Raw genomic sequence first — 14,521 nt, 5'->3', positions numbered from 1 at the left:
CTAAGACTCTTATTTCCTACAGATTCACTCTCTGAGAAGGCTTTTAGTAAATGTCATACTCAGTAACTTTTCCAAATAGCAGAACTAGAGGTCCAGGTCCATCTCCAATGAACTGTGTCAGGCCTGGCTTTCAGATGTTGAGTTTCAAGCAAATGAATCTCAATACAGAAATTAATCTTGGGTACCTCTGGAAGTATCACCATTCCACGTGTTTTTGTTGGAAAAACTGGTACATATGAATATGTGTATATGTGTGTATATCCCTTCATCTGAGCATGTGACTTCACTGTGACTACCGAGAGCAGCAGTGTGATGTACTGGAAAGGGCACTGACTTTGAAGCCAAATGGATTTCAAACTGAATCTGAACAATATCAATTTACATCCCTTTTACTCTCAAAAAATGTCCCATTTGGAATAATAAACTCTATATTATTCTAAATAATCTTTATAAAATCTCTGATTGTGATTGGCCAACAGTAGATACCCCATAAAAGATAGCCATTATTTAACAAAAGTTGATCCAACTCAACTTTCTCAGCATCATCAAGGAGGCACCACTCTGACTTCTAAGAGATTTATAACAGTTATTAACAAAGAAAAGAGTAGAAAAAAGTGGAGGGATATCCTTAAATCAAAAAACTATTGAAAATATCAGGAAAGGTCATCAGCCATTCCATGAAAGAAAGGAAAGAAAAAAGCACCAATGCCATGGTCATCATTAAACCCAGATTCTATTCTCAGCAGCCTAACATTGAGAACCCTCCTAAATTAGGCTTCTGTAGGGAAAAAGAATCTCCAGATCACCCAAAAGAAATAACCGTTAAGTTACCACAGTATGCCTCCCCAGGAAAGGAGGGATTCTCCTTCTGGAAGAAGTGAACTCACCTGCAAATAGCAACAATAAGGGTCGACCAGTACTCTCGCAGTGCCTCCTACGTGCTGAGCACTGGGACAGACAGTGCTAGTCTGCAGCTGTTCAACTTTCGACACAGCCAGTCTAATTAGACACATTTTGTTGAAGAGGGAAGTGTCTTAGAGAAGTCGCAGAGCTTGCCCAAGGACACACAGCTAACAAGTGAGGGTGCTGCAATTCACCCAAGGTCCATCCAGGTTCAAAAGGGACAGAGCCCTCAGGTTTCAGTTCCAATCCCACGCTTTGCCCCAGAATTAGTGTCGTGAAAAGACTGGGAGAATTCTGTGACGGTGGGTTACTCTGTGAAGGATCATGAACTACATCTCCTTTCTCTACTTTTCAGGGAAGAAATGATACAAATTGAAGGGGTCATTTTAGTAAAGAATGAACAATTCATATGTAAGGAGTATGTTAAATTGAGTCTGATTTCAAAGGTGAGGCAAAGGAAGTGAGTGACTAAGAACCTATAACCAGAAACTAGCTCCTCTACCCCCCCCCCCCGCCCCACACAGGCGTTATTTCCCGTGTAAGGAAGAGCCAGGCCCATCAACAACACGTGCTGAGTGTGAACCCACTTCCCCTTCACGTCTCCCCAGGTGATTACTTCTTTGCCTCATTTTATTTTTCACTCAGAAAATGACCTCAAATCTTAGACACTATCAGAAACTATAGAAAAGGTCTATCTAAAACAGCTACAGATTTAAGACATAGTTCAGGACCACTGAACACATTAGCACCCATTCATCCCTAAAGACTTCTGAATAACCAGTCCCAGTGATTTCTGTTATTATCAGACTGGGCCCATCAGGAGCCAACAACCAGAGGAAAACACAATGGAGGCCTTTACCGAGGGCTATACAACCAGGCAGAATATAACCAATATCAAGATATTAAAATATAGCTACTAACTTATGTCGATCCTTTCCCCAACAGTCTCTGGTTCCCTAGGGACTCTGGCATAGGAGCAGTGCCCCAGGGTGGCAGTGACTTTTACAGAAAGAGCAGCATTAGAATCAAGCTGCTGCCACTCATTAGCTATGTAACCTCAGAAAGTATTTCCTCTCTCTGAGCATCAGTGTCCTCATTTGCAAAATGAAGATGCTATGAATGGCTTCTTAGGCTGTCAGAAAAACTAGGTGTGATATGTCAGGTAATAACTAATGGCCATTAAGCATTTATGATGTGCCAGGCGGTGGATGAAGTACCGTTAGCAGAGGAGGAAACTGAGGCACTAGATGTAAGTCATCTGCCAAAATTCACACAATTAGAAAGGCACAGAGATAGGACTGGTGGCCAGGGAATCGACAGAGCCCATGCTCTTACCCCACCGTGCTGTACTGCTTACTTTGAAACTGTGTACTGAGTAAAGACTCAACAAATATGAGTCATAGCTACAGTCACCGTTAACATCCCTGCACCACCTAAAATGAGGTCATATGGAACATCGAATACTCACGCCAAAGAATACACAATACCTGGGACATGGCTGCAAGAGTTCTCCTTCTACAATGCAGGCTTCTTTCTCGAGCAGTTCAGGGCAATCCTTTCCACCTCCAATAGCGATGTGCTTCACAGTCCGGCTCCTGCTCCTAAATCCTGGTGAGAGACTCCCCGAACGGCACGTCTTAGAGCAGGGGCCCCAGGAGGACCACTCGGTGGTTTCACAGTCCTTTGGCAAGATGCAGGACTGGACAGTCAAAGGGAAGGAATCTTGCATGCAAAGGCTGAAAGAACAGAAGCAGAAAACAGCAGGTCATAGATTAAGTGGATTCAACCAACATTATGAAGTGCCTATTCTGGAAAAAAAGGGAAAAAAAATCTGAGATCTAGCGTAAGCTTTCAAGTAGAAGGACTTTTTGAAAATGTTAGAGGCATCATGATGAAATATTGGAGGACATACATTTTAAGGATGAATGCTCTATTTCACTTTAAACTGTGAAGTTACTTCACTCTCGCAAGACACATACGTAAGGCGAGTCCATCTGGTACCTTGTCCAGAGCATCATCAGAAATAATGGGGGTGGTTCTTCTTCTGTGTTTTCACCTAGGATCCAGCCTATAGTTACCATTTACTCACTGGTTGCTCGGTGTGACACCTGTGCTGTACTTTGCAGACACTTTCTTACAACAATCTGATGAGTTTACATATTATTATGTCCATTTACAGACAAGAAGACTTAAGGTCATGAAGATTAAATCATTCGTCTAAGGTCAACCAAAGGTAAATGCAAGCTCCAGCATATAATCTATCCACTCTTTTAAACACTGGGCTATTAAAAAATAAACAAAGGCGGTATTATGTATCCCCACACTATTAGGCTCGGAGCATCAATTTCCACATCTTCAAAATTCAAGTGCTTTCAAATACTCACAATGTAACTGGAAAACAGATAAATAAATAAAAGGATCAGATCATGTGACAGCCTAAACATAAAAGCATTTGTAAGGATGAGGAGAAAAAGTGATGAGGCAGAGATGGACCACCTGGGGAGTCTGTGAGTAGGGGTGAGCATGAGGGGATTTCTAAGAGAGAAGGGCGATATGAGCTGCATTTTAAAAGATTAATAGGAGCTTCTCAGGCACAGAAAGAGAAGTATTGTAAGTTAAGGAAGTAGCAGATTTAAAGCCTTCATACAAATTCGGTAGGCATGGGAACCAGTGGCATGCTGGAGCTGCATATATTGTTTCACAAGAAGCAACTGTTATATTCTCAGGAATTTTGCAAGCCAGTTGATTTAAGTAGCTTAAAATTGGCCATGGTAGGAGTACTTACATAATAGAAATAGGCAAATTATACAAATCAAGCCCCTCCACCCTACCCCCAGAACTGGTGGTCAAACATTCGCAAGAACACCAACGGGGGAAAGTAAAAGCCAGTTTGTCATGTCATAAATGTGTTCATTTATAAAATAAAATTCAAAGAGGAAAGTGAGTAAATATTAGGTATGCAGTTCTTCAAAAGGTATATCTGGAAAGGCTTCCTGTCATAGACTAAGGAATTTGGATTTAGTCGAGGATTAAATACTTTTAAGTGGAGTAAAGTCAGACTTACACAGAAAGATGACAGTTTATTCATTGGCATTCTTTTCTTTTCACTTTATTATTTTTGGTCTTTCCCTTATTCAGTCAAAGGCACCCATTACTTTGGGGAATAAAAGGATAATTTCGACAAGACTGTAAATGAAAGAAAGGGTCAGTGTTCAGAAACTGACTTTCAAAGCTGGGCCCATGAAACCCAGTGGAATAATGGGCTATAGATAGGATTTAGCAATGGCTCCTTTCTATGCATTTAAAAAGTGAGAAGTATTAAAGTGTTCCCAAATTTCTGACTTGGGAAAATATGCAGATTAAGGGAGCCACCAACAGAAATGGATTATAGACGAAAGCATGTGGGGGAGAATAAAATATGTTCATATTTGACCACACTGATGAGTAAATTATAGTGAGACTGAAGCCACAGAGAGTATGGCTTTCAAGAGTCACAGTAATGTGATATAAGATAAACCTTTGGTCTGAGATTTTTAAAAAGTCTATCCAGATCATATTATCCCCTTCAAAAAAAAAATCATTACCATTACTCACTCTAATTAGATATTTGGGGGGCTTGGGGTTGAGACAAAATAGGAAGAACCTCTCCTGAAAAAGCCCCACCTAAGTCAGAATGTGTGATCACTGCACAATATGGAGGAAGGGAGGGGAGGACCAGCTCTTTCTGGCTCGTGACACAACAAAGAGCTGCTGATCAACAATAAGTTTCTAGGTTCTGACTTTTCAGAAATTATTTTTGGCAGAGTGCTTGTGTCCCCCCTCCCCAAATTCATATGTGTAAGTACTAACCCCCAGTATCTCAGAATGTATCTGTACTTGCTGATAGAGTCTTCAAGGACATAATTAAGTTAAAATGTGGTCTCTAGGTGGGTCCTAATCCACTAAGAACAGTGATGAGCTTATAAGAAGGGATGGGGACACTGACACATGAAAAGGGAAAGCGATGTGAAGACCTGGAGAGAAGTCAACCAAGCCAAGGAGAGCGCCCTTAGAAGAAACCAACCCTACCGACACCTGATCAGCCTCCAGAATTGTGACAAAGTGGATGTCTGTTGTGTAAGCTACACAGTCTGCGGTGCTTTGTGAAGGCAGCCCTAGCAAACTAAGAGAAATTTAATAAAGTTTTTTTTTTAATTTGTGTATTTATTAGAAAAAGAGTTTTCATTTCCAAGATGGATTTCCTTCTTCCTTTCATAAAGAAGATCCCACACTGTGCAAGTATGGGAGTCTGTCTGTGGAAGTAGTGATTTGGTTCTTGTCATTTACCAGTTTTCACTGTCTTGTTTGTCTCCCCTGAACTGATGTTTCCTGTTGGACCAGGAGAAGGGATAAGACTTCAACCGTATTAAGCACTTCCATGGAGGTGGAGGAATTAATCAAGGCTTTTGTAATTTTAAAAGGGGCTCCTAATTCTTGGAATTAGGAAGGGTATATGTTCCACTGATAACATATTTACTTATTTTTAATGTTATTTTTACTAATTTGCCTCCTTGGTTTAAAAAAAAAGGTCATAAAAGGTACCATATGGGGACCTGGTCTAATTTGATCAATAAGATTTCTTTTTACCGAAATAGTGAAATAAGCACTACATGCTGAATCAGAAATATCTGTGTCCTGAATTTTGCATCACAATGCATTAGCATGCCCTTAGTCTCCTGGTTACTTAGTTTCATTATCAGCAGGAAAAAAGAAAAAAACCTCATCTCCTTAGCCCCCAGAACTGTGGTACCCTTCGGGACAAGTAGAGTCACCTTTTAAATTAAAGCCCATAAGGAAGATCAATGTCTACACACAGCATGGGACTCCATCCTTCCATAGACAGTGACATGCCTTTTAATAAAACAGACATATACTTTGATTTGTATTTTTTAAAAAAAAGAGACTACGGTAATTATATCTCCTTGACATTTACAGAGTATGTTATCATTTGTAAATTACTTCACAAGTATTCAACTGCAAAGGAAATCTTTGAAACCCAAAATTATTCTCATTACTGTTACTTCCTCTGGAAATGTAAGGAAATCTCTTTACTTAGAAAGCAAGGACATAAACTCTTATAAGGTAAAAATCAACAGAAAAGTACTCTCATTTCATTAGCACTTCAATTAGCACTTTAAAATAATATTATCTCAAACATTCAGAGAAGTAGAGTAATGTAATAAACAGTCCCATACTTTACTAGCAGATGCTAATATTTCCTTCATATTTCAGTAAATAAATTTAAAAAGTTACAAATTCAGGTGAATTCCCTGTCCTTTGCAATCTGAGTTTCATCTCTCCTCTCCAGACATAGCAACTATTCTGAAACTGATTTCTATTATTCTCTACCACATTTTTATACTTTAACTAAAAATTTATATGACCATAAATAGCATTTATTGTCTCATATGTTTTTAAAAGTTTTACTTAAATATTGCTTTATTGTACATATTTACTCTGGAAATTATTACTTAAATACTATTTTATTATACATATTACTTTGGAAATTATTATTTCCTTAATATTATGACTTCTAGATCTATCCATGTTGATAAATGCAGGTAATTTACATTCACTTTTATTAATGGGTAATATCCCAATACGAATATAGGGCAATTTATTTATTCATTTTCCCATTAGTACACCTTTTGGTTGTGTTTAATTTCTTGCAGTTCCACAGGATCACGCATTAATCCTCTTTTTGCACGTCTTTATGTTGTTACACATGTGTGAGCAATTTTCCCTAGTATTTTTGCCTGGAGTTTGGCCGTAAATATTCATGTAATCAAATATAGTAGATATTGTGAAACTTCTCTTTTCCTACATGCTCAGAACTCTTTGTATTATCAGAGTTACTTTTTCCAGAATGTTGAGTAAGTACATTTGGTTTTTCAGGTTACCACTGAGCTTTACTTGTATTTTTCTCAAATCATTAGTGACTACTCAGATTTCCTGTCCTATGAATTAATCATTCATATTGTTTGTCCATGATGATAGGCAGACTAATGGGCCTCCCCAATGATGTCCACATCCTAGTCTCTGAAAGCTGTGAATGTGTTACTTTACATGCCACAGGAAACTTTGCAAATGTGACTGTTAAGGATTTTGAGAAGTAGAGATTATCGTGTATTATTCTGGTGGGCCCAATAGGAGGGAGGCAAAAGGGCCAGAGACAGAGAAGGAGATATGATAGCAGAATCAGAGGCTGGGATAATGGAAGACCATGACCCAAGGACCGTAGACAGTCTCTAGAAACTGAAAAATGCAAGAAAATATATTCTCTCCTAGAACCTCCAGAGAAAAACAACAACAAAAAAAATTTTCATTTCAAGATTTCTTAAATTTTAGTCTTCTGACATCCAGAACTGTAAGATAATACATTTACATTGTTTTAAGACTTTTAGTTTGTTGTAATTCATTATAAAATTAGTAGGAAAATAACATATCTACCTTTCTACTGGGTAGACTTTTATTGACTCTAAGAGGTACACTCACATACATATAGATGATGACAGCAAATAGATATATAGAGAGAAACATAGACAAATTCTATATAATAACCAGTTGTTCTTTCTATATACTATAAATAACTTTTCCCATAATTTTATTTTTAATTTTGCTTTGTGGTACACAATATTATAGTTTGCTTTTTCAGTCCTTTCCTTTATAGTTTGTGCTTTTTATGACACATAAAAGATTTTTCCCCTATTCCAATGTCATAAAGTTATGACCTCATATTTTTTCTTCTACAAAACATTTATATTTCTGGTTTCTTTAGTTCACCAATCAATTTGATATATATTTTCATGTCTGGTGTTTTATAGGAAGGACTTCCTATTTTGGAAACATCAGTATTAAACATATTTATCCTTCTTGTTTAAGCTATATAATTCTGATTTTTTCCTATTTTCAGTATTTTTTCTTTCAGAGAAATTTCCTCAATATTATCCTTACATTTAGCGTTAATTTTTAACATATTTTGCCATCACATTTTAATGTCTAATATTTATTTCCTACTTACTTATTTTTAATATTATCCTGCTTTTATTTCATGAATGAAATCTCTCATTTAATATCTTTGACAATATTGACTATAACTTTTTTTCTTTGGTGATCCTTTGCTCTTATGGATTAGAATGAAGTACCACAAGCAGAGATTGGAAGCTGTTTGATCACAGGTGCACTCATTGAATGGTGAACATTTCTGTTGGCTGACTATGCAGAATTTAGACAGATTTACTGGAGACTCTCAAATGTTGGTCTCCTTCAGTCTTTACTCTCTAGCTCAACTTTCTCCGAAGATAGTAATCCTCTTATCTCTTAAGCTTGCGTATAGACCGGGCTATCAGCTTTATAAAAACTGACTGGAGAAAGAGCTGTCAGGACACCCTCAAACACTAAGGATAGATTTCCCCTTAATCTGCAGGTTCACAGGATGAAGTTTCACATTTACAGAGTGTCCGGCAGGTAAATGAGTAAATTTCTGGCACACTAAACACATTTGTTCTCAGAGCTACTTACTGCCTATAATTCTTAAACTTTCCAAGAATCTTGTATAAGTCAGAATAGAATAGGCTATACCAAGGCAACAAATAAACCCTGGAATCTCAACAGCTTAATATCCATCTTGTAAGTCCACCATCTAGAATACGTGGCTCTCAAGTTCACCTTTAGGTAGAAAGACAGAGTAGGAAGACGGCCCAAGGTGACTTATGACATTAGCCTAGAACTGACATATGTTACTTCGGCCACATTTCATTGGCCAGAACTCAATCAAATGACTCCAATGGAACTGCAAAGAAGATGGTGAAATGCCATTTGATGTGCTCTGGAAGAGACAAAAGTGGGACAGGCAAATAGCTTTGTGCCTGAAACAGCTGTCAGATCAGCTGATCTGCTTCTCACAGATCTTCTAACTGAACGGGCGCTTTCAGCTATTCCCACTCTGCCAAGTAAACTACCATTCATCCATCTGTTTTCCAGCTCCCAACATTTGTTGGCGTTTCTTTTTAGCTCTTATATCCTTTCCTAGTATATTTGTCCTTGAGAGTTTATGTCTTATTTATTCCTTTACTGTTATTTAAGTGAGGTTTCAGAATACAAGACTAATAAATGGGTACGTTCAGTTTGCCATATTTCACCAGAAACCTAAAAAGTTCTTTGAAACAAAGCTTTGCTAAAGCCACATAATGATCTAATCTATAAATCAACAAATTCCTAAAGAGCTAAATCTACCCTACACATAGGAAAAATACTGATTAGAAGTAATTAAAACTGTATGAGTAAAGTATTGAACTGTGAAAGTATTTTCATTTCTCTTACTCTTGTTCTAAATTAAGTAAGATTTGTTTACAGAATTTAGTACTTCCAAAATATGCCTTACAGTTAAAAAGTGATTTTTACAGAAGTAAAATTGCAACTAACTAAGAAAGTACTTTAGCAACCTTAATAAAACTGGGCCATTCAAAAATCCAGTTATTCCAATTATTTAGCAAAAACACTGTTATCCATATGGTAGCAGCTTACCCAAATTACAGCATAACAACAAGGGAACGGTTAGCTGCTTCTAGAGTTTGTATATTCTAACTTGGTGAATGACAGCAAGGTCACATCATGAAAATAACACCAGGGAATAAAAGGTGAATGGTGAAATGAAGAGAAGTGAACCAGAAGCTAAATGGGCTTAAAAAGAGAACAGATTTGGGAAATCATATAGAACATATGCTATTTATTTAAATGATTGTGACTCCAAACTGGTAGCATTTTTCTGCTCTCAGTCAAACTAACACGAGTATCCAGGAAAAAAAAAAGAATAACAACCTTAAGAAGAAAAACATGCGCACACCAAGGTTTACATGAAATCCCCAGCTGTTTTAGAATCTAGATTAAAAGTCAGCTGCCTACCACTTACACGATTCAGCAAGTAAAGACATTTGAAAAAGCCGAGTTTTTAAAAATTTTGTCTGGAAGACAATTTTGAAAATACAAGAAGTAATTTTAAATTACCAATAAACAATATTAAGGATCACTAAGAAATTTTAGCTGGAAGATTATGCGTTTTCTTTTCTAAACTCCCTTCTTAGCCAAATTAACCTGAGGTAATTCATGTCTTACTGGACAAAAAAATTGTTACGTTAGGTTAGAATTTATAACTAACAGGGGCCTCGGACTGAGATACATAATCTTTTTCTGTCTAATTCTCAATAAAATAAAACTGAGCTATTAAAATGCCTCTTAATTTCTTATTTTGATTTATATCATTTTAAACTATTCAACAGATAATATACCTAAAATCATGTCCTAAAGCTAAAATAGCAATATGAAGTTATATTTTAAATATGCTGTTCAGTTGCTTCTGTGCGATAGAGAGATTGTTCTATGGATTGAGACACACACGCAGATATACTGAGATAATACATTCTTGAGAAGAAATATCCTTGAGAGCGATATTATATCAAAATGGGATGTTTTTAGTATTGTGCTCATTTCCTGTTACCAGAAAACATGATTCAACAGAGATTTAAAATGTGGTGTGAGTCTCAGAATAAAATGGATTTTTTATCTTCTCCAAATTTCTTAGAGTACTAAGAATGATATGTAGGTACATATTTGTGAATGTGAGTGTAAATGGTTAGAGATGAAAGAAATATCAGCAATCATTTGAAGGTCTTAGCTGCTGTCTTCAATTTACAGAGAAGTAAACTGATGTCCCCAAAATTATGTGATTTCCTAATGGGTAGACAGAAAAAATACAGAATGGCCATGACTAAAATTAAATTCCTCTGTCTTTTAGGCCAAAAGTATGTTTACAGTTAATCCATGTGAGTGTTCTTCTTGTTACAGACTCAAATTTATAAGAACTAAAACTTCCATTGAAAAAATAATAAAAGCCTATCTTGACTGCCAGGTTTGGAGAATACTCGCAGTTGCCTGACTTTGAATTTCTCCGACCACCATTACCCCCCAAAATATTCAGAAGAATAAAACAAACCACACACTACCTTGTATTCACCATCAGTGGAGACAGAGAACACACACACACATCCCCCCTTCAAATTGCAAATTAACTAGAATAAAATTTCTAACATTATCCACTGACCATCCTCAGATGCAACTTACTGGGTGTGAAAACTAGAGGAAGGGCGTCCTAAGAGATTCCATAAAAAGACTACAGAGGAGTTAAGATGTAGATTAAACACAGACAAATCTTTTCCAGAAAAAATAAGTTTACCAATAACTTCAAAACAGAGAATACAGGTCAGAACTTGATAGTTCACAGCACAGACACAGATGAGGGCATGAAAAGTGTGCGGGGCTGGATAAAGTCCTGGAGAAGCATCCCTTTGGAGGAGAATCACACAGAGAGAGAACAGGCTGGTAGCCCCAGAGATGAGGCACTGAAGGAAAAGAAGGAAACGGGAGGAAATTAAGGATCCCACAAAAACAAAGGAGGAGCAGGACACACCAATCTTTCCCCATCACCACTACTGGCAATAATCTCCATAAATGTATCATCACAAAAGATGGCAGAACTCACAGGAGAGAGTTTTTTAAATAGGAACTGTGTTCAAGAAATGAATAAAAACAGAAATAAAGCAGACTACATCTGTTCAAAACTAGAATATAAAGTCAGAAAATGTGACAGATTTTCTGCTGGTAAGAAGTTTCCTCCATACAAGCAGAAATGAAGTAGAAAAATACTGTCATTCCACATATGAAATTGCAGTAAATATCCTCAAACATTTAAAAATATTTTTTAAAAACCCTAAACTGAATCAGAATGCAAAAAACAAGACCACAATGGACATAAAACAAGAAGATATAAAATGAGAATTGGCTGAACTCAGGAAGAACATAGCTGGAAAAAAATCATTTCAAAAGTGAATACTGAATTACAAGATGCCCAAGAAAGAACAGATTAAAATGAAAACATAATGTAGGGTATTGAAGAAAATAGGAAAGAAAACCCAAAAAGATATAAGATGAGAGATACTGGGTCAGAGAAAGTAGGAAAGTAGGCAGGGAAGTCCAACATATATGTATTAGGTGTCCTTGTGGGGAAAAAAAATTAATACACTGGAAAAAAAAATGTTTACAAATATAATCCCTCAAAAGACCTTTCCAAAAATAAAGAATATCTAAATCAACACATTGAAAGGACCCACCGGATACAATGGAAATCTGTCTCAACTCTGAGACACATGCTAGTAAAATTATTAGACTTTAAAGATAAAGAAAAGCAATCAGGTTTTCAGGCATAAATAAATAAATACATACATACATACATACATACATACATACATACATACATACATACCTACCTACCTTACTTACAAATACCAAAAAATTAACTAGCAACAGACTAAACAAAAACAGTATGTAAATCATGGCCTCAGTGGAGTAGCAATATTCAAGGACAGTGAGGAGAAAATGTGAACTAAGAATATTTTATCCTGCAAAGCTATTCTTCACACAGTTTTTAATCCACCCAATTGAGGAAACCGTGTACCTTGTGACTTTCCATAGGAACCTACTGGATGTTGAGCCTCATTAAACCAAAGACAACTTGGAAAGCTGGAGCAGAAGAACTGAATTTAAGCATTTCATATATAATAACTGTAAATCTGAGACTACAATGAGGGTGGGGTCATGGGTAGAAAAATAAAATATAAATATTATTTACTCCGACAAGTGGAAAGAATTCACCTAAAAGATGGAAGGATAAGAAAAAGCAAAAAAAGGGAAAGTAAAATAAATTAAAAGTCTTGGGTGAGAGTCATTTAAAACTGATAAAACGCACAGTAACAGATGAGAAACATGGGAGTGAAGAGCAGTATAAAAAGTGTAAAGGGAAACACTGAAATAAAAATGCAAAGAGTCCTAAATACCAAAAAATATATTTGAAAGTAAAAAATATCACCAAATAAAAAACACAGTAGACATGATGCAACTCTACCTAAGCTAATATGACAAAAATGAGACAAAATATAAGTCCACAACTGTGAATAAGCTTAATTCATTTGTTAGAAGAAATTTGTTTACATTGACTCACGAACCAAAATCCAACTCCACGGTGATGCTGAATATGAAACACGCGTAAAATGTGATGATATTTAAAAGGCTACAAGTAAAAGGATAGAAAAATATTTTTCGGGAAACTGAAAATAGTAAGAATGCACATGCTGCAATCCTAATATCAGAAAATGTAAAATTAGCCAAAAAGATTAGAAAAGATTAATAAGGATACGTTATAATGCTAAAAGCTACACTCCACAATGAAACTACAGGAGTTTTGATACCTGTGTGTCAAATAATACCAGCAATCATGTATAAGAAGATGCAGGAGAAAAAAATAGAAACATACTAATAATAGGAGAATTTAACAACCATTTTTCAGTATAAGTCAGGTCTAGCAGACAAAATATAAGGAAAGATATAAAAAAAAAACCTAAAGTGTATAATCAGTAAGTAAAATATATATTAAACAACTCACACAAGTAATAGAGAATATACTCCTTAGGTAAACAAAGAACATTCATAAAGATTGATTACTCAGTAGAAATATTACAAACAGCAATATGCTTACAATGCAATAAAACTAGAAATTAAAAATAAAACAAACAAACAAAAAAATGAAAAAGGCCTTCATATCTGGAAATTAAAACATCTTGCATCAAACACATCTTTGATGAAAGGGGAAATACAACAAAAATCTATAAAATTTTTTAAATAAAATAATGATAAATAAAAATGCTACATGTTCAGAATCTATGGGATCCATTAAAAGCAGTGATCAGAGAAAACCCAAACATGTATGCCAGCATGAATGAAGATAAATTAATTAAATAGCCTATCTAAAGACCTAGCCATAGAACAAAAATAAACACAAAGGAAACATGAGGAAATAGGTAATGAAGAAAAATGCAGAAATTAATGAAGTAGACAACATAAAATATAGACCATATTAATAAAAGAAAATCCTGTTTTTCAATCAACCAAATATACAAACTATTATTTTAAACAATAACTGAAAAGAGAAAGCACATGTATATAAAAATATAAATGGCACAAGATAAATAACTCAATACAGAATATGTATCTATATAAATTAATTTGAACATCTAGGGGAAATGAGTTATTTCTCTTAAGAATATAGTCTATCAAAACCATTCCTAGTATGAACAGACTAGACTCCATAGAAAAAAAGAAAGTTTTCAAAGAAATACCTCACAATAAAGCATCAGTTCCATCAGGACTAGATGGTCCCAAAGCTATATAAATAATTCATAACATGGAAAATTTCCACATTAATTTTATGAAGCAAGTATAATACCTCAACCAGCTAAAAAGAGCAAAAAGAAGAAAATGACAAAGTGGAGTATATACTACAAATGCAAAATGGGTTCAATATTCAAAAATATATTGATAAAATTCACCATAGTAATAGGTTCAAGGAAAAATATCCTATGATCATCTGCAAAGATATTGAAAAAGCCTTTGACAGAGTTCAATATCCACTCCTAATACAAACTCTTGACAAAAACAGGAATGGATGGATACAGATTGGTGATTGCCAGAG

General features: G+C 35.6%; 1 protein-coding gene across 1 annotated transcript in view; it reads right to left on the bottom strand.

The window, feature by feature from the left end:
* The window catches only part of THSD7B (thrombospondin type 1 domain containing 7B), a 657,597-nt gene that overhangs the window by 487,864 nt on the left and 155,212 nt on the right, over positions 1-14,521 (bottom strand). Inside the window, 1 exon segment of the mRNA XM_032479372.1 lies at positions 2,391-2,639. Coding sequence (XP_032335263.1) covers positions 2,391-2,639 — 249 coding nt within the window.

The sequence above is a fragment of the Camelus ferus genome, chromosome 5, assembly GCF_009834535.1.
Source record: "Camelus ferus isolate YT-003-E chromosome 5, BCGSAC_Cfer_1.0, whole genome shotgun sequence".
Taxonomy (NCBI): Eukaryota; Metazoa; Chordata; class Mammalia; order Artiodactyla; family Camelidae; genus Camelus; species Camelus ferus.
This window is presented reverse-complemented; position numbering and strand designations above follow the sequence as displayed.